General features: G+C 38.4%; 1 protein-coding gene across 2 annotated transcripts in view; it reads right to left on the bottom strand.

Annotated features, from left to right (window-relative positions):
* Positions 1 to 15077: 15077 nt before the first annotated feature.
* The window catches only part of UGGT1 (UDP-glucose glycoprotein glucosyltransferase 1), a 58729-nt gene continuing 52059 nt past the window's right edge, over positions 15078 to 21747 (bottom strand). For both annotated transcript variants that reach the window (XM_063306945.1, XM_063306946.1), the window contains 5 exons: positions 20527 to 20687; positions 20266 to 20380; positions 18525 to 18641; positions 16993 to 17161; positions 15078 to 16005 (listed from right to left, as the gene is read on the bottom strand). In XM_063306945.1, coding sequence (XP_063163015.1) covers positions 15980 to 16005; positions 16993 to 17161; positions 18525 to 18641; positions 20266 to 20380; positions 20527 to 20687 — 588 coding nt within the window. In that variant the 3' untranslated portion in view covers positions 15078 to 15979. The remainder of the gene's footprint in view (positions 16006 to 16992; positions 17162 to 18524; positions 18642 to 20265; positions 20381 to 20526; positions 20688 to 21747) is intronic.

The raw sequence follows: 21747 nt of genomic DNA, 5'->3' as shown, positions 1-21747 counted from the left end.
TATTTCATATTATATCATTATGTGCGGCACTTTGGCGGTGCAAGTGTTCCACCTATAGGTTTTTCACTGTTCCTTACTTGTTCTAAAGACAATGGATGCATACTATTCCTGGTTTATTAGCTGAGCCTGAAACCAGGAAAAGCTTGGTGCAATTCACTTGGATAGTATTATTCCTTATAATCTCTTTCCATGACATGGAATTCCATTTCCCCCCCACCCGCCTTAATAATTGGCAAATTTCTGAGTAGCATCTGCTGTTCCTTTTGCTATGTTTTTTCCCCTAGAAATGTTGTAATAATGCCTGTTTTAGGTTAAGTTTTAATAAAATTGGCTGGGATAAAATTCCAATTCACTCTCTGCCCACACACATATCAGGCTGCTGGCAAGTGGCAGCTAAAGCCTGTTCTCAGTGCCATCATCATATTGAAGATGGCAGAACCAATCACAGAATTCAAACACAGAATTAAAACTACTATGTGGTGCAACTTTCACTGGGATGTATAATTGATTACGGATTGGGAAATATTTATTTGATCTAGATGGGGTGGATCAGGCCTGAAGAATGTAGTTTCTCTATTCCTACCCTAAATATGTCTTTCTTCTAAGCTTGGATTCTCAACATGGTGGTCATGGGCACCAAATGCACCACCAAATAATAAAAATAATGGATAATAATGTACTGGAAGTCTAATACTTGAAGTATTAGACTATGAAGTACTAGACAACCCTGCAACCCGTTGGGTCATCCTTCGAGAAAGAGGTAGTGCAGTCTGATGGGACCAGAATGAACATTACATTTTAGGCTGACCATATTTTTTTTACCACAGTGCTGGACATTTCCATGATCATCTAAGAAGAGTATATATCATAAATAAAAAAATAACTGTAGTGGCAAATGAACTTCAATAATAAGTCAATATTTACTTACCTAAACAGATAAAACAGAATGACCACAGGCAGGCAAAAAAGCAGTGGGAGTGGGAGTGACTTCTGACTGCCTGCTGGCTTCCCCATTGAGTTTCCTTGTGGGAAGCTGGAGTGTCAGAAATCACAGTCACGTGACCACAGGGATTCTGCAACAGCCACAACTTTGTGAATAAAACTGGTCTGAACATCATGGAAATTTCAGTTACACAGGAAGAATGGGCCCTGGAATTTTTAACTTAAATTTCTTTAAGTTAGCGAATTTTAGGTACTTGATTCAAAAATTGTTGCAGTATAATGCACCGTTTGGGCTAACTTGAGGGTACAAACAGATAAACACAATGAGAGTTTTAGTACTATATAGATGCATTTCTGCACAGAAAAAGAGGTAAATGGAGGAAATGACTTATAAGAGAGATTGACAAGAAGTAGCCCAATCATTATAGGTTTTTGAGTAAATGCTATTTAGTAACTGACCACATCCATCAGAACAGTGACATCACAACATGAGGGGAGCTCCTTTGCAGCATGCTCTCAAAATTCCAAATGTGCCTCCAGGCCCACAATGCTTAGTGAACGCTGAACTAAGCCCTATCTCTTTATTTGGGGAGCTATCTTTTGAGTCACGTTTTCATGCTGCATTTGACTGTACAGACTAAAAGCAGAACATTTCTCTTGAAAGATTTGCCTACTTGGATATGAGACACCACGAATTTGACTACTCAAAATCTCCCAATTTTTATTCTTCATTTTATTCTGTTGTATTTTTAACCTGATTAAGGTGAGATGCCATCTTTGACTTTTCCTGGGGTTGCACACCCTTGTTGGGGTCCTCCTGGACTCACAGCTCCTGTTGAAAGAGCAGGTGGCAGCCATAGCTGGGGGAAGCTTTGCACAGATTCATCTTGTGCGTCAATTGCCCCATTCCTGGACTGGGAGGCCTGGCTCATAGTCACTCACATCCTGGTCACTTCCCTGTTGAATTACTGCAGTGCTGTTTACATGGGGCTGCCCTTGAAGACCATTTGGAAATCACAACTGGTACAGAATGCAGTGGCACATGCAGTTTTGGGTGTACCATGGATTGCCATGTTACACCGCTGCTGTAGGAGCTGCACTGGCTTTGTTTTTTTCTGGGTGTGATCAATCATGGTCATGGTACCTCCCCTGCCAGGTAAGTATAACAGATTTGCAGCCTTTGAATCACTTGAATGGGACTTTCAAACTGAACTGGAAAAACAACAGTTGTTAGAGCTCTCACTATCTGTCAGGGAAGAGCTAAATGAAAATTTGGACTCCCACTTGGTCTCTCACTGTATGTCCCCAGTACAACTTGCTAGCTCACCTAATAACTTCAAGGGAAATAAAAGTAAGTTTAAAAATAAGATACACAGTCGGAATTTGGAGAGGCTCCCATGGGAAAATACAACAGAGTTTATGGCAAAGCATAAAGTCTTCTTACAGCTCAAACTGTTATTTGACTGAGCAGCTGTCAGCTATAAAATATGACTTAGATCTGCTGAAAAAAGACTTTCAGGCCTTTGTTCAAAAATACACAGCCAGACCTGCCACCTCCATTAAAACTAATGCAGACAATTGTGCATAATTAAACCAGTGACAAGTATAACCTTCCAATTCTAGTTGTTCCCTTGTTTTAAGTTTAGGTATCCCTTCTTCAAAGTTCAGCAAATTGCTGGAAAAGGTCAGAAGCCACTGGTCTGATATGCTTTTTTGCTTATTCCTGCACCGTTTTAGCCTTTCCTGTTTCTTTTTTAGACTTGTATTCTGTTATATTCTGCATTGTGTATCTTAATTATATCTTGAAAAATTAATAATAAATTAAAAGAAAAAAAAACTAATGCAGAAGCTCCAGCAAAGCAAGACATTCCTGGCATGTGCTCTGATAAAGGGCAAGTCATTAAAGTAAAACAAACTGACAAAAGTGTGCAATGACCAAATGACTGTGCTAATAAATCCCTACTTTCTGATAAGGTAAAGAGTGGTGGTCTTATACAGACTAACACCTCTCTGGATACAAAAGAGGAAATTCCCTGCAAGCAAAACCATTCGCTTTAGACTCATCAGGCTGCTCTCTGTATCTCCCTGAATAGTCTCAATACTGGACATTAGGATTCTAGGAGAGCAATCAAAACCTCTTTAGGGCAACTTCTGCACTGTCACTACAGACAGATAGATCTATGTACTATTGAATGGCTTGTTGGCAGATGCTGGGAAAGCCTTTAGCCCAGGAAAGGTCAAAAAAGTCACACACCAAGCATTTCTATAAAAATAATTTATTTACAGAAAGCAAAAACAAAAGCAAAACATTTAAAGGACTTAGCTCCCTTTGGAGCAAGCCTTGCTTGCCTACATTGCCGGCAGAGGGAAAAGAGGAAGTAAGAACAAGTCCAGGCAGGTTTCCTTCCCCCAGGCTATTTTGCATGAAGCACGTGAGAGGAGACAATCTAATACAACCTTTTTAACCCGGCCAAAATGATTAGGCACAATAGCAGTCTTAATCTATTAGTAGGAAAACCTCAACATGGCTTCCTACTGTACAAAACCGAAAACGGATTTTGCTATCTTTTAATTAGTCTACTATTCCACTAATGCTATTTAAGATGAGACCATACTTAGCATCATTTCAAATTTTTCCCGATGTAAAAGTCAATTCTTTATCCAGCTTTAATTCATCAAGACTTCATACCCACTCCAAAACTGTAACAGAGGTTAGCAAGTCCTCCTTCCCACATATGACCTTGAAAAAGCAAAGCAGTGGGAGTCAGCCATTCTTACAAAATGAAGATGTGTCAGATCCAGCTGAAGCCAGGTTCTCTGCCCAGGAACGAACAAGATAATATAATATATAAACTGGAAAATTTTAAGAAAACCTTACTGGTCACTTAATGATCTTGTGTCTCCAAATACTGACACAAATTGCCATTATTCAGAGGACAATGAAATGCAAATTGCCACCCAAACAACAATTGTTCCAGCCCTTATGGGGTGAATGGGGAGCCTGCTGGAGGGTGCCAACCTTGTTAACTATTGAGGAGGAAGTATTTCCCATACAACACACAGATGCCAAACAATGCTCTTTGGATCTTAGACCTTTTCCACATGATGGCCTTTTATTACACCCCTTAGAACCTACTAGTCTTCTTCCCCAAAATTTAGATCTAGATATTGCTACTGGAAGTTCTAAAACCATCTAACTGGAAGCTACACCCCAAACTCAGGTGGTGTTACAACAGGCAACACTAGATGAAACTCCAACTCTGTCCCCATTCCAGAAGAAAGACTCCGTATCTACAGGCAATTCACTGACAGTACCCTCAGACTCTGAATCCTAGAGAGGGGGGCATCTCTATCCTTTCCTGGAATGTTGCAGGCTGGAAAACAAAGATGTCAGATGTTTCATTTCTGGAATTTCTTCTTTTGATATTCTTTTGTTTCAAGAAACATGGGCTATGGAGGATCTATCAATACCTGGATATATTCCCTTTACTTTGAATGCGATTCCCAGTACACAAAAAGGGTAGACCATCAGGTGGCCTGAGTTCTATGGTTTCTGTTAAACTTAGTGTCCCAGTATTTATGCTGGAGTCTTGCTCAAATATGGCTCTAGCCCTCCTACTTAGATTTAAATTTTACTCTGTATTACTTGTTAATGTATATTTCCCCCCAGTTCATGGGCATAGGGAAATAAGTAATTTGTGGGATCAGCTTGATACCTACATAAATTTGTTATCATGTCAGTACCCAGCCTCTATCATAATAATGGCTGGTGATTTTAACACACATTTTGGCCAATCTGATGCTTCTCTGCAACTTATTTTAAGTAGCCAATGCCCTCTAAAAGTGATGTGGGCTATTTATCAGCCAGACAATCTAAAGACCAAAAATGTAATATTGCAGGATTTCATTTGGCTCAATTTGTGGACAGTTTAGATCTAGTTATACTTAATGGCACTGTCAGGGGTGACATAAAAGGGGAATTTACATTCTGGTGCCCAAACGGGGCCAGTGTGGTTGATTATATTATGATTTCCAGGAACTTTGTATGTCATATAGCTTACTTTTATATTGGAACTCACCCTGATAATGACCACTTTCCACTAATTTGTCTTTTTGATTCTAAATCAAATCTTGAATCATTAGAAGTCACCCACTGTCCATTGACATTACAATGAAGGGGCAGGTACAAAATAAATGGTCTCAAGATCTGGCTAAAATTATGTCTGGAATTTTGACCTCAGAGCCCCTGCTTCAAATACATACCCAATTTGCTCATATGATTCATATCAACAAGTAATATCACTGTATCAATCAATTATTGTTAATCTTCAAGCCCCCCTGACAAGATCAACAGCAGCTAATTTTGTTTATGCACATAAAAAATCTAAATCTTGGTATGATAATGACTGCATTAAAGCTACAAAGGCTCTCTTAAATGGAATAACTTCCTTTTGCCAGGAAAATTCTTCAAATGCTTCAAAATTACTTAAGATTTTTAAAAAAATTATAAAGTTCTCTTGAAGATAAAGAAACGGCATGCTATAAGAGAGAATTGGAGTAATTTAATTTTAGCAGCAACGCTCAAGAATTCCACTTGGTTCTGGTGTTTAATAAATCAGTCTCTTACAGATAGATGTTTTGGGCCTATTACACAAATATCTGCAGATAAATGGGAGGATCACTTTAATAACATCTTTAAAAGGGAATCTGCTGTAATCTCAGCTGTGATTCCCTCTTGTAATAACCTCCTGGATTGGCCACCAGTATCCATAGTTGAGGTTAAAGATCTTATTGCCCAATTAAAACCAGATAAAGCATCTGGAGGTGATTTTATCCCCCCAAAATTAATAAGGGAAAATAAAGACTGGTGGGCCCCAGTTTTGGCCACCTTATTTACACGCATTAGTAACACAGGACAATTTCCATCTGACTGGAATCAGGCCATTGTTGTACTGATATACAAAAATAAAGGACATAGACTCGACCCTACAAATTATAGGCCTATCAGTTTATTAAACACAATAAATAAACTTTATGCCAGATTTTTATATGCAAAGTTAGTGGTAGTAAAGGTAAAGGTTTCCCTTGACGTAAAGTCCAGTCGTGTCCGACTCTAGGGGGCGGTGCTCATCTCCGTTTCAAAGCCTTGGAGCCGGCGTTGTCCATAGGACACTTCCAGGTCATGTGGCCAGCATGACTCACGGAACGCTGTTACCTTCCCGCCGAAGCGGTACCAATTAATCTACTCACATTTTGCATGTTTTCGAACTGCTTGGTGTGCAGGAGCTGGGACGAGCAACGGGAGCTCACCCCGCCGCGCGGTTTCGAACCGCCGACCTTCCGATCGGCAGCTCAGCGGTTTAACCCGCAGCGCCACCGCGTCCCTGAAAGTTAGTGGATTGGGTACAAAATGAAAATATTATTTCTGAAGAACAGGCTGGATTTAGGGAAGAACGGTTAACACTAGAACATTGTTTGGTTCTTTACCATTTGGCAGAAAAATATTCTAACCCCGGTGTGGTTCCCTTTTTGCGACCTTTGTTGATTTTAAGTGAGTTTTTGGTCTAATAATAAGGGAGAGATTGTGGGATAGTCTGAGACATTCCATGATTGACAAAAGGCTGCTAGCTCTTATTCAGTCACTTTATTCTAACACCTCTCTGAAAATGAGATGCACCTCCTGGGGACATTTATCTAAAGCTGTCCCAACTTATAGAAGTGTAAGACAAGGTTGCATATTAGCTCCATTACTTTTCAATTTTTTATCTAAATCCAGTAATTAAAGCACTTGCTGTTTCAGCCCATCATCCACCTACAGTATTTTGGCTGATCGTGCAGTTCCAGCACTATTGTATGCCGATGATGTAGTCATTCTGTCTGCTTCACAAGTGGGAATGAGAAAAGCACTTAGGGCACTAGCTTTATTCTGCACAGATCAAAAACTTTCCATAAATTATCAGAAAACTAAAGTCTTAGAAATAGGTATAGTTTCATCAGATGCCAGAGCATGGTTCCTTCTTCTTACCTTCTAAGTTAATTCTGTTTCCTACAGGTTTAGTAGGAAACCCATTACTATTTAGAGATCATTTTAAATCATTGTGGCTAAAAAAAATACCCTAGATAAAATTCAAGTGCTGGGCTTCTCTATGGAAACTCTGTGCTCATTAGGATTTGATAATGCTAGAATCGCCCTTAAACAATGAATCTGGGATATAGATCTCCAAACAAATTTAAGTAAGGTGATACACCCCAATTTTTGTCATTTTCTTCCAAAAGGGTTCGTTCCAGCTTATTTATCATCCATTACAATTCTGAAATTTCGTAAAGATTTCACCTTAGCCAAGCTGGACACTCTGCCCTCAGCAGTCCTTTTTGGATGTTCTAAGGGTAGTCCTATGCACCTCCGACTATGTTCATGTGGCAATGGCTCAATAGAAACCCTAAGCCATATGTTGCTATATTGTTCCCTATACAAGGACTCTAGACAGATCCTTATATATCCGATATTGAAGAAATTTCCAGGCAGGGAGTGTGATTTTTATTTAATGCTACTTCTTTTGGACAAGGACCCAAACATATCCTCCCAGGTTGCTTAGTTTTGTGCTACCATCTGCATAATGCACCATTACTTAGGTTTAGAATTTCTTAACATAGTATTTTATTTCAATTTTTTTTAGTATTTTTATTCTTAATTTTAGATCATATCATACTGTTTTTCTGTTATAAATAAATAAATAAATAAATAAATAAATGTAAGATGGTTTTCTCAATTGTTACATATGCCTGTGAAAGTTGGACATTAAAAAAGGAAGATAGAAGAAGAATTGATGCATTTGAATTGTGGTGTTGGTGAAAATTATTGAAAATACCATGGACTGCCAGAAGAGCAAACAAATCAGTTTTAGAAGAAATACAACCAAAACGTTCCGTAGAGGCAAAGATAACTAGGCTTAGACTCTCATACTTTGGGCACATTGTCAGGAAAGACCAATCGCTTGAAAAGGACATCATGTTTGGTAAAGTCGAGGGCCAGCAGAAAAGAGGAAGACCTTCAATATGATGGATTGATACAATTACTGCAACAGTGGATGCAAACATTGGAACAGTCAGGCATATGGCGCAAGACCAAACAGCATTTTGTTCTGTTATACATAGGGTCGCCATGTATAACAGAACGACTCGACGGCAACTAACAACAACAAATGTAAGATTGTTACTATTATATATTTTGATTGTATCTGGCCTTAGGGCTATAATAAATGTGTTGTTGTTGTTGGGTACAATTGAAGGTGTTGGTTATCACTTTAAAGATTTGAATGGTACAGGAGCAGGCTGTTTGCAGGACTGCCTCTCCCTGAGGGCATCTGCCCATTCCACTAGGTCTGACAGGTTGGGCACACTCTAGCTCCCTTCTCTTAAATGTTGCCACCTAGTGGGACCTAGGTAGTGTGCCTCCTTGGTGGCTGCCCCTGCCCTTTAGAACACCCTCCTCCATGAGGTCCAGAGGCCCCTACTCTCCTGGCCATTCATTCATTCATTCATTCATTCATTCATTCATTCATTCATTATCCTGCCTTTATTATTTTTAATAAATAACTCAAGACGGGGAACATACCTAATACTCCTTCCTACTCCTATTTTCCCCACGACAGCAACCTTGTGAGGTGAGTTGGGCTGAGAGGGAGTATCTGGCCCAGGGTCACCCAGCTGGCTTTCATGCCTAAGGCAGGACTAGAACTCTCAGTCTCCTAGTTTCTAGCCCATTGCCTTAACCACTAGACAAAAAAGCTGTAAAGACCTGGCTTTTCCCACAAGCCTTGGGGTAGTGTGAGGCTGGAGCCTCGGGACACTCTAAAGTTTCTTTTGGATGTGTGGGGATGTGTCGTGATTGGGTGCTGGGAAGTTTTTTGTTGGCTTTTATGTTTTTTATTGTTTATTTTTTTACTGTTTTATTGTTGCTTGTGAGCTGGGCAGGGTTATGTTACATAAGCTAGGCAGCTATACAAATCCGTTAAATAAACATAAATAAAACCCCATGACTATATTTGTGTGGCTTCCCTTAACTGATTTAATGACTAGGTGACCAAAGGTGTTGGTTAGTTTTTGCTCCGTTATTTGTGGCTGTATTTTTACAACATGATGCTATTTGATCTTGTGGGTTTATTTGTACATCTAAATTTTATTGCATTATGTTGTCCTGAAACATTCTGTAAAGGGAGACTAATACATTCAATAAAATTGATTATTTTAAATTGTCAACAGAAAACCATGTCAGATAGATAGTGAATATTTTTTAAGTAAACAGACACAGGATCTTTACAAAACACTGTATTATTTAACTGATTTCACAGATTTTAATTCCAAGAGATAAACACCTGCTAAAATATGTGCATAAAGAGGAAACATGAAACGTCCCTTTGCATTAATGTGGTAGGGGAAAATAAATAGAAATTAGAAGACAAAGAATGAAATTTGGAAAAGGATGAGGCATTGTTTACATTTTAAAATATTCAAAGCATGGAGTGGATAGGGATCTGCCTCTATACAATCTCCCAAAAGTTCTTCAAAGTGAGGGAGCATGCATATATAGCAGCTGTCTGCAACACTTTAAAAAAGCCATATACACTCCTCAGGAAAGGTGCAGTTGTTTAAGGTGCTGCAGACAGATACTCTAAAGCAGTGTTTCTCAACCTCAGCAGTTTTAAGATAGGTGGACCAACTCCCAGCATGCTGGCTGGGGAATTCTGGGAGTTGAAGTCCACACATCTTAAAGCTGCTGAGGCTGAGAAACACTGCTCTAAAGCACCTTTTCAAGACTGAATCCAAAGCACGGCACAATCCAAATATTAAGGACCACACAATAATGGTCTTGGAAGTCAACATCTATTTTTATCCAGCTGGGTTTCATAACTAAACATGTCCTCCTAGTATCAGTTCCCAGAACTGAAAGTACACAAACTTGGAAATAAGCAAACATATTTAATATAAGTAGAAAAACCAGGGTCAACTGTAGCCCATCCTTCATAAAAGCCACAACTGACCTAGCTAGGTTTCTTATATTTCCATCCACGCTTCAGGTCCTTGTTTATCCTTGACCACTCTTGCTAAACATGTGACTCACAAAACATTATTGGCCCACTAATGTTTAACGTACCAAATTTCACTAGAACTTTTACTACCTAAGGCTCTAGGTTCCCCCTTTGAAGCTAAGGGCCAGTGAAGGGTAGGAAGTGTTCAACCATTGCAAAATTGGCATTCTTATCTTCCACATGTCTGGGAGTTGCTCATTATAACCTGTATATCACTTGAACTGAGTATAGCAATTGTAATATAGGGGTAAGGGGAAAACTGACTTCAATTGAATAATTTTATTTTTATTTATGCTAAAGCTGACCTTCACACACAACCAGAATATATGCTGTGTTAAAATAAACCTTGTTTATAGGTAGATAAAACTCTCAGAGTAGCTAAAACAAATTTATTAAACAGTTTTCCAAGTATAACTGTTATACTTTATGATTCATTGGCAGTATGTACATTAAAAAACCATAATCCAATTTTGGAAAGTTTAAGTTATGATGCTCCTAGCTCATTCAAGAACTATAAAATTAAATCTTTAATTCATGATTATTCACTTAAGACTTTCATCATATTGTCCTGATTAGGATATCCACAAATCTTCACATTGAGTCACATACATTTCAGATGGCAAATTCATTTTTGTCAATTGTCCTCAGCACTTCTCATCCATATACTGTACATTACAGATAACTATACAAAGCTGACAGACCTAATCTAGAGCTAGATACAGGTTTACCCATGTGCACAACCAGCAACAATCAGCAAGGGAATTGGTAGCAAAGCCTTTTCTTTAGAGAGAATGTATGGTGTAATTAATTCCATCTTTACAAAATGAAGATAAAACTGCTCTGCCCTGAATATAAGATACTACAGTGTGCCACATTCCATTCTACATTACTTACACTGTGTTTATTTTCAGTATGGAGAAAGATACCCATTTCCTATTTTGCAGGCCATGACAGATGGCATGTATAACATATTTCTCAAGCTCATAAGCAGCATAAAAAACACATAAAATTTGGATCACTAGTACAAGAGGGGATGCTCTTTAAATATCTTATATACATATACTGGCCAGCATACCAACACAAATTTTGGTATCTAAAATATTACATGATATTAAGTACAATCAGATTTTAAAGCAAAATATTAAAGCCAGAGAATGTTGTCTCTGTAAGTTTACTAATGATTGAGAAAAGCTGGGAAGTGGCTAATAACTAGTTACTCATTTGAAACTAAGGATCTTAAAGTGGTCGCTTGTGAATTCATACATTCTGCATCTACTCAATGTCCTCATTTAAAACATTCCAGTTAAAACTCTCTGGCATAACTATATTTCCATCTAGTTATACACTACAAATATTGATGGTTTTGCCCATGTGGCTACTTTGCATAGTTCATTCAATGGAACGTGTCAAAACCCAGCTGTAGATGTCACCATGGCATGAATAGATTGACTTCTGATGGTGGTGGGGAAAGTTTGGACTGTTATATGACAGAAAAGTCTACTTTCATCACAATGAGGATTGGGTAAAGATGGGTAACTACAACCATCACCTGACTGTTCAGATTACACAGTGCTTCCTCCTAAGACGTAAAAGGCAAGTTTGGATCTGGCCTCAGTACAAAATTTTATGATGGAAGTTCATATGGGGAGAATTAACCAAAGTACACATAACTCACTAGCACCCTGGATCAAAGCTGCCATCAAAGCATATTTCATGTAACAAGACGGACAACACAGTGGTTCAGATAACTTTCTCATTAATATTAAAAGAATAGAGTGACTGCAAGCTGGGGATAGATGCCTAACAGGTATATATTTGTGTAACAAACTTTAGAAATTGTTTAAGTGTAGGATGAGGGGAAATAATGCCACAACTGACTTTTCCAATTCTAGTATTAAGATCAGTACGATAACTGTTTCATAGATTAGAGATGCATCATTCTGGCCATTGTCTTGAGTGCTTGCATCCTATCCAAGATGTTATTGGCTTTTCAGTACACAAACCCTTATCCCCAAAGAGAAGGTCCATGATCCTAGACTGGGTTTTTTGATTCAGGGCTGAGGACTGAGGTCAGGTATCACAGCAGTTTTTACTCCACCTTCCTCATTGTGCCTTCACATTCATTCACTACTTAGAGATCCTAGTAATGTCTCCTAAAAATTTATCTACAGTCTCCCTCATCATTAGGCAAATGTCTTATGAGTGAGGCCAGTTTCCCCCTTAAGAACTGCTGGCACTCAAACAGGCATGCTTGACAGTTGAAAATCCTGAGTGTCAGCTGAACCAGAGGCAGAAAACTTTCATGCCATGGTATTAAGTTCTCCCAGTGTGGGATGAGTTTTTCCTCAAAATCTAGACTGGACATCTCAACAATTACAGAATTAGGAGTACTGTCAGAAACAGATAGTCATCAGAATCAGAAATGGCAAAGCTACACAATCCTGAATACATTAACTTGTAACAGTTGTTCCAGACGATGGATCAAACAGGCCATTCATTAAATCTGCTGTGAGTAGTAGATGAAATTGAGAGGCTGCTCACTCATAGGATGTTATTAAAGTACAAGTGTGAAAACTGCTGTAATACCATGTGGTGCTTAAATAAAAGCAAAGGCCATTAACTGGAACAACTAATAGATAAAAAAAGAAAATGCTAATGGAGAAAGTAAGAGAATAAGATAGAAAACATTGCTCTGAAAGCTCTAAATATATTTTCACTAGGGCAGTCAAAAAGGATCTGAGGAAAACAGTGGAAGCCATATTAAGTATTCCCACTTGGATTTTATATTTATATTTATTATTTTAGTATTGTGGATGTTGACTTTGTAATTTCATATGCTGAGGTTTTTAAAAGATAATTTTATTGTAAACTGCCCAGAGTCCCCCTTTTTGGGGGGAGACAGGCGGTAATAGAAATTTGAAAAATAAATAAATAAATAAACAAACAAACAAACAAACAAATAAGCAAGCAAGCAAGCAAGCAATGGGACAGAGCACCCACCAAGTCTTCACTCAAGAATGTTCCAAAGAGCACTGTACTGGCACAGAACTCTTGAATAATTTATAAAAAAATAATAATTAGTGGCATTAAAACAGAAAAGCTGTTGCTGCTAAACTATATCTCAACATTAGGTTACTAAAAGGAACAGCACAAGAAGCCATGTTTTTACAGAATACTGTGATTTTCTAACTTTCCAAACAACTGCTATGTCCCTAAAATATTACCTGGATTCTAGAAAATACTATGTAATTTTCAACTGATAGTGTTCATCTAGGACCAGGGAGAGCAGTCTGTGACAAGTGGCTTTTCACCCAACATCAAAATGTAAAAACTTGGCACCAAATTTCTGAAGAACAGTTATGTAAAGTACATGAATTAAAGCTAGGACATGTTGACTATACCAATCTTAGTAAAATTAAAAACATAAAAAATACAAGAAAGCTGAATATTCGTTCTTCACCCTTTTCCTGTGATGTTACTGTTCTACTGATACATCATTCGTAGCCTAAAAATAATATAAAACCAAGTGCAGCCTTTGGCTGTAAAAACAATTGCTTGCCCTTGTTCTAGAAAGCCTTTCTCAACTGGGATTCCACAAAACCCTGGGGCTCTGCAAGACATGATTGAAAAAAAGCCAAAACATTTTTGGACTTTATGTACTGCACAATACGCACTGATTGGTATTTTTACATGCCATGACTTAGCTGCTAGCCTGCAGCCTTTTTGTTACTGTAAATGTTGCAAAACATGGATTTTGTAGGTTAGAAGTGAATTGTACTGCAGGGGGATATTTTTATGCAGGGGTTCTCTGAGACCTAAAAATTATTTCAAGGGTTCTTCCAGGGTAAAAAGATTGAGAAAGGCTATTCTAGAACAACTGATCCTTTCAGGAATAGAATTGTATCAGTGGCTTATCCTTATGTGACCTATTGGAGATATGAGCTCTCCAAGAGCTGCTGCAACAAACTATCCTGCCTACAGGCAGTCCTCACTTACTGTAATTGAGACTGGAAACTCTGTCGCTAAGCAACGTGGTCATAAAGTAAAACATGTGACCATGCTGACTTACGATGTCAGTTCTGGCTGTGGTCATTAAGCTGCAACATTAGGCAAATCGTAAGTGCAACATCACGTGATTGCAACTTGCGACCTCCTGCTGGCTTCCCCATTGAGTTTGCTTGTCAGAAGCCAGCTGTGAGGGTTGCAAATAGCGATCATGTGACCATGGGACACGGCAACTGCTTAAATGTGCACCTATTGCCAAGCACCTAAATCACAATCATGTGACCATGGGGACGTTGCGACAGCTGCAACATTGGGGACGATCGTAAGTCTCCTTTTTCAGCAGTGGTGTAACTTCAAATGGTTGCTGAACAAGCGATTGGTAAGCGAGGACTACCTGTATTAGCTTATAGACACTTCAACACAAACCAAAATATGACTTTTCAAATACAGATTATAGTGTGCTCCCACATTATGACAGTTGCACAATGATTTGAATCTTACAAGATTGCACTTTAAAATGCTATACTCAATTGCTGGAATCACAGATCTCATAGAATCCATAATATGAATGCAAAATTGGCAATTATTGTTTGCACAGAAGAGCTAGGAGTTTGTTCTCAAATGTCCAGTATTAGGTGTGAATTGTAAAGGCTATTTTTTTCTCCCTCAGATTAGATTTTATCAACATGGTTTTCTAGTATTAATCCTTCTAGCAAAGTACATCTTTACATTAAAAAAAAACCTAGTTATAGCAATTTGACACAGTTTCAGAGTTGCAGGCAGTTGTTCAGTATATCCACAACATGATGTTTTTCTGCAAAAGTTGCTTATTTCATATGAAAAGCAGAAACAAAAAGTATTACAAGTGGGAAGTTGGGGAAATTACACGATTAGTCATCCTTTAGCTTCCATTATACATCTAAATAAATGTGTTTTGTACAGTTGAAAATCTGACCAGAAACTTGTGTGTAAATAAAGAGCAAAAACAAGGTAACTTCTACTAACATGGGATACAAAAGAGAAGAATTAAAGAAAAAAGTATAGGAACTCTAAGGCTTTATTCACCTGACATCACTTTTTTTTTTGAGGAAAAAAAATAAACTTATCAAATTTACATAATCAAAAAGCTTCCATAGATTTGCATGAACAAAAAATACATTCAGTGAAAGATGACAAATTACAACAGTCTTAATGCCCTAATAATTTTGCAGTTTTCAAGAAACTGGAGAGAAGTGTCCTTTTAGGTCGTCAGTGGAAAAAGATGTTAAGTGCCACAGAAAGTTTGCTTCATTAAAATACACATTTGCAAATATATATTTCAAAAGTTGTGGATTGCTTTGACATTTTTGCCCAGCTATGGGTTATCTGATGTGATATTCACAATGAAATTGATTTAAATACAGGAATCATGACTTTCCCATGAGGACGAAGGCTATGATAAAAAAAACAAAATCCATTTGACTTCTGACTGCATTAGTCAGTCCAAAATGTCATAAAAAGCCCTGTTCAAATCTGAAAGAGAAATCACTATTTCAACACCTTGAAATGATGGAAATGCCTGTGTATTCTCCATATTTCATCCTCTAAGTAGCTACCCTTTCTCTGGACTCTTGAGAAAGGTGTAGAGATGACTTGACATAAAGTGGTATGCTTGGCCAAAAGCTGGTAAAATAGACCTGTTGCTTTTCAGCACACTTCGTTTTTACCCAATTTCTATATCGCTCTGTAGATTCTTCAGTCTCTCACAGGTGTAAAGAAAACCAGTTCAGCTAATTCAAATAATCCAGTTCCTTTTCGCTCTGTCAGAATCAATTGAATTGCAATTAATATGCATCACCCCCACCTTCCATTTTATTTAGCAGTTTTGCAAGTGTACTAGAAAAAAACTAGCATTTGATAGAAAAATTGTCTATGAAATAGTCTCACTCAGTATGTCACCATGATCATAATTCCCCATGCAATAGTGTGTCTGTAGAAAAACAAAAGAGAGACATAAATATACAAGTAAATATAAAGAAGTACAAATATAACAACTGCATGTCATTTAAATGCTATTATCAGCATAGGTCTGGCAATTAATGTATTGTTATGGAAAAAGAATAAAATAAGTGAGCAGTGACATACCATTCCTTCTACTATATTCCTCTATTTTTGACTGAGAAGTCTCAAGTAGAAAACAAACACAGTTAAATTACACAACAACTCTATAGCTAATAAGACTTTTCACAGCAAATGCAGAATGGTTGGTTTTCAGAAAAAATAACTTCAAATTCATAGACAATTATACAATACATTCACGAAGATTACTACCGGTAGTCCTCACTTACTGACGATAATTGGGACTGGGATCTCTGTTGCTAAGTGACACAGTCATAAGATACATCATGTGACCACGCTGACTTACAACAGCAGATGTCACAGTCCCAGTTGCTGCTGTTAGGCAAATCCTGCATGGTCGCAGCATCCTGTGGTCACGTGATCACCGTTTCCAACCTCCTGCCGGCTTTCCCATTGACTTTGCTTGTCGGAAGCTGGCAGTGAAGGTCGCAAATGGCAATCACATCACCCACAGGACACTGTGACATCATAATTTCGAGCTGGTTGCCAGCACCCAAATCACAATCACGTAACTGCAGGGACACTGTGATGGCTGCAACTACAAGGACTGGTCGTAAGTACCCCTTGTTCAGCGCCGTCATAACTTCAAACGGTTGCTGAACGAGTGGGCTTTAAACAAGGACTATCTGTAAACAATCTTAAGAAAGAAAAAAATCCCATTTCTATAATATCCTTTTTGCCGAGCTCAAATTATGCAGCTCACATGTAAGTTCTTCTTCTCTGGAAATGGGCACACAATGACTTTAGTCCCTTTCTGCCTTGTTACAACCATGTGCCTCCCAACTTCTATGGCAAACAAATACATCTTAAAATAATGAATGCCATGAAAAATAATTACCTTCTTGACTTTGAGGTTCAGTTTCATTTGTTGTAATTAGTACTCCTGACTCCTTCTCTTGATGGAATTGACTATATAACTGCTTAATTTCTTGATCGTAATCCTGCCATTCAGGGACAATCCTCATTGCTGCCTGCAGCTTTGGTTCTTTCGTCATTGGATTATTACACTGCAATGTAACACATATGTCAGTGACAATGGGGAGCTTTCATACATACAAGAGAAAAATTTACTGAACACTCTATGGGAACTCAAGTTCCAGGTATGAATCATACAGCATAAGGGCTGGATAGGACCTTGATATCATCTGGTCCAATGCCTCACCCAGTAGAAGGATTCACTACTGCAGCATCTCTGACCAAACTATCCAGGCTCTGTTTAAGATCTTTCAGTGAGGGAAAGTCTACCACCTCCTGAGGCAATATGTTCCATTGTTGAACAGCTATTGTCTTTACCACTTTTTGGATGTCCAACCAAAATCTTCTTCCTTGTAATTTAATTTGTAATTTAATTTAATGCCACTGTTTCTTGATATGTCTCCTGAAATAACTCTGAACAATTTTACCCTGTCTTCAACATGTCAGATACCTGAAGACAGCTATCATGTTTCCATAAGCCTTCTCTTCTTCTCTTTTACAGCATGATTAATAAAATCTATAAATATAGCCATAAAATAGCTATATTTTATTATATTTTATTAAAATAGCAATAAAAAAGCAAGATTGCACTTCTATTTCAGTTTCATTATTGTCACCAAGGGCTGCATTTTTTCCAGATTTGTAAAATCCCGTATTTTTAACAAATGGATTCCTAAATAACATCACCCTCAAAAAGGATAACTATACCTTTAATTTCTTACAGTATCATCAAACTTAAAGCCTAGATATGATAAATAGCTAGCCCAAAAATTCATTGGTAAAGAGGAGTGAGGAGAATTGGTTTTGTAGCAGTTCACATGAGACGGACCTAGAAACGCTAAGCATGAGCAAGCAGCATGTTCCAGCAGCTAATAGAGCCACGATGGTCTTGAGCTGAATTAAGTGAAGCACTGTGTCCCGTTCACAGGAGATGGGGGTCCCACTGTACTTTGCGCTGGCCAGACTATAGTTGATGTGCTGTTCTGGGCACTGCACTTAGACATGGAAAAGCGTAGGTTCACAGAAGAGCTACCCTGAGGAAATGTTAGGGAAACTGGGGGTTGTTTATCTTGCAAAAGAGAAAACTAAAGGGGATAAAAATATCTGAACAACTGCCACACGCAACAGAAGGCAGGGCCATTGAAACTGAGGGCAGGACAAAGACAAAAGGCGTGAAATTAAAAGAAAGACAATTCAGGGTGAATATCAGGAGGAACGTCCTGACATTGACAATGAAACAGTGGAACAGTCTGCCTAAAAACTTGCTGGACTCTCTCTTACTGGAGATTTCCTGAATTTACTTGGCAGGCATGGTGAACTCCTGTGTGGAGCAGGAGATAAGATTAGTTGACCTACAAGTTCCCCCCACCCCCCAATATATAGAAGCAACCTTACCAGATCAATAGTCTTTGCTCTCTTCTTTGAAGCATCATCACACCATGTTTCACACCAAAGCCATTCTTGTGGGAGTGATTTAATGGGCACCTGATGGATCATGTTATTGGGCAAATCCTGTAAAACAGAAATTTACAGTTCTCTTTTTTCCTTAATACACTTTCTGAAAACTTTTCAATGGCATTACAGTTACATATAAATTATGATTAATCCATGTCTACAAAATTTAAAAACAAAATATAAAACCTAATGGCAAGAAATTACATAGAAGCTGTATTTCTCAGAATGCAGTATATGCAGAATAAAAGTTTAGGATAGAGCAACCAACAATGGAACACATTTAGTTTTTAATTACATTTGAGCCCACCTCATATGTAGCCATACACTGTTATAACTGAAAAGTTCAAGATGTTGTAGTACCTTACATTTAACAGATGGCAACGAAATCTCATTTGAGTGTCTGAGGAGATTAATGGGCCTGCAGGCCACCTGGGGAGTTCATATATTCTACAGCTCTGTAAAGCCTCTCTCCTCTTGCAATGAGAGGCATAGGGTGGGATTCTAACAAGAAGATGTAACTGGAAGTTTATTTTTCTTCTGTAGTCTTGGCTGCAAGTCCTCAAGAGTATCAAGAAATGAAGGAGCAGATTTCTTAACTGGGCTTGGGATTTAAGTTTTCTGGCAAAAGTCTTGAGAGAACTGGAACCAGTAGGATAAACTTGGCAGAGAAAGAATAGCAAAAGAATTTTGGTGTTGGGGGTGTGTATGTGGTGTGTCAATGCTGTTTTACTCACCTGTACAGTTTTACATTCACTTGTATTTTCTTTTCTCTGTTTATGGATTAATAATAGCTAGCTGTTGTACATAGATCTAAAATGCCTACCACTTGATTCCATTATGTTATTTCCCAAGTATATATTTCTAGTAATTTTTAAAAATCAAAATTCATTATTTGTTGCTACTCCAGTATTGTGTTTGTACTGGCACCATCATCCCAAAATTTCGTGGGCCTGTTCATCCTGTTACAAGGAACAACATATTTGTTTAAAACCTAGCCCTAGGGAACGGGGATTTGTTTGTTCGTTTCTCAAATTTTTGCTACCACCCACCTCCCCCACAAGAGGGATTCTGAGCAGTTTTGAACAGATTTCCTGTTCTGTCCCATCCAAATTCCAGAAAAATAGGGGGCATCTGTCCAGTTAAGAACACAGATGGCAGCCTGACTAATCCAGGCGGACTGCTTTTGCTTTGGGAACAGCTATTTCCATGTACTCCGGAAGGCAGGTAGAGGGAGTGGGTAGGTAGTTTGCGAATGACACCTTTCTACTGTGTCCATCTTTCCTGCAGGCCTATAACCAGCACTCTGGATGCCACTGACACATACTTACTGATATTCCTATCTGTCCATTTACTAGCAACTGTAATGCATATTCATGAATCTCTTCACAAAATATTATCCTCCTTAACTTCAATATTATTCCTCAATATTTGCTATTCTTGGCCTATCTTACCTTTGTATCCCACAAAGCTTTACAGCTGAATGCCTATTCTCCAAGTTTCTAAAAGCTTGAGTTTTGCACATAACAGCTATGTGTCTGCAAAACTCAAGCTTTTGGAATCTGATACCTGCCTATAATGAGGAAAACTGGTCTAAAATTCAGTACTACTGTAGGATTTGCATCTCTTCTGAACAAAAGACTAGAAGTGTACTGTATAAATATATATGAGAAGACAGAATTACCTGATCAAGGTTGGAGAGGCTATTTGGATCCTGGCTAAGTCCTTGATATTGGCCTCTGAGCCGATCTCCGGCAGCTATCTTCCTGAACTTTTTTAGGTCTACGACGTAAAGAGCACTAAGAACAGAGAAAGAACAGCTGTTGGATTCACCTGTACATGAATTATACATTAAAGAGGTAAAATGCAAAATAAATTCAGATTGGACTCTCAGAGTAAATAGATCAGAAGTAGGTATATTAAAAATAGGATGCAAACTTGTCACCTAATGTGATATTTTCTTCCAGCCAAGTGGCTTGCCCAATATCCTGACTTCCAGAATCGGTAGCCATCCATCTCTCTGCGGCTTTCACAGAATGGTGTATAACCATACGGTGCCCCATCCAAGTTGAAATCTCTTAACTCCTTGAGATCTGTACGCACAATCTAAAGAAAAATAGTTCACTTTTTAGAATGTCAACTTTAGATGCTCTGTGGGTAACTTGGAACTGGGATCTCAGCCTATCCAAACAGATGTGTAGCCCACTTTCCTCTTAATTAAACATGACCTATACTTTCCCATCCATTCCCAAAAGATACACTCCAAATATATGGACTTCTATGGGAAAGGGTATGTCCAAAATACTGTTATATCCCTACAAGCCTGGAGCTGCCTTCAGAAGAGGTATAAGGAGCCATGTGGATATCTCCACTTGTCTTTGATGGTCTGTATCAATGACTATGTCCCATGGCTGGCTGGGGAATTCTGGGAGTTGAAGTCCACACATCTTAAAGTTGCTGAGGCTCAGAAACACTGGTCTATATACTACAAGTAGTGTAACAAAAGCCAGGCTGAATCCATAGCTTGGTACATATTTTTTTTAATCAGTTGGCTTAATTTAATACATTTTAAAACAAAAATATCTAAGTGTATTAAGAGGGCCTGCAGATTTAGGCTGAAGCCAACCATGACAATAATTTCCCAGTTTTGCTGTCTCAAAATAAGAACACTGTCTCCTAAAAGGTGGTGCTGAAGGGAGTATCCCACTGATCTATTAGGATTCTTAGGGAATCTCTCTCATTCCCTGGGAGAGGTCATCCTGAATTCTGGAGTCAAGTCTCATCATTTTCCTGGCATCAAGAAGGCTATGGAAGTCTTTAATGTAGGAAGCCACAATAATGAATCAGATGTGGCTTAAGGCAGGTGTCTGTTGGTGAGGAGACAGTCTAATGCAGGATCGAGTTTTCTGCAGCTTTGGTGATTTGGTACCAATCATGAAGGATAAGGTGGCACTACAGTGGACCATCTTTTATTGTTGCATCATTGTTGCATCTTACTGGAGATAGCCACAGCAATCAATGCCTTAATCGCCACCCAGATTAGGAGGTGTGTTACATGTAGAGCTATGCTAAAGAGTTTTTCAAACACTCTAGAGCTTTTCAAAACTGCAGTTATTGTCAAAAGATTGATTTGCACTTTGTCTACAATATGATCCTAGAACCAGTT

The sequence above is a fragment of the Candoia aspera genome, chromosome 6 (genome assembly GCF_035149785.1).
Source record: "Candoia aspera isolate rCanAsp1 chromosome 6, rCanAsp1.hap2, whole genome shotgun sequence".
Taxonomy (NCBI): Eukaryota; Metazoa; Chordata; class Lepidosauria; order Squamata; family Boidae; genus Candoia; species Candoia aspera.
This window is presented reverse-complemented; position numbering and strand designations above follow the sequence as displayed.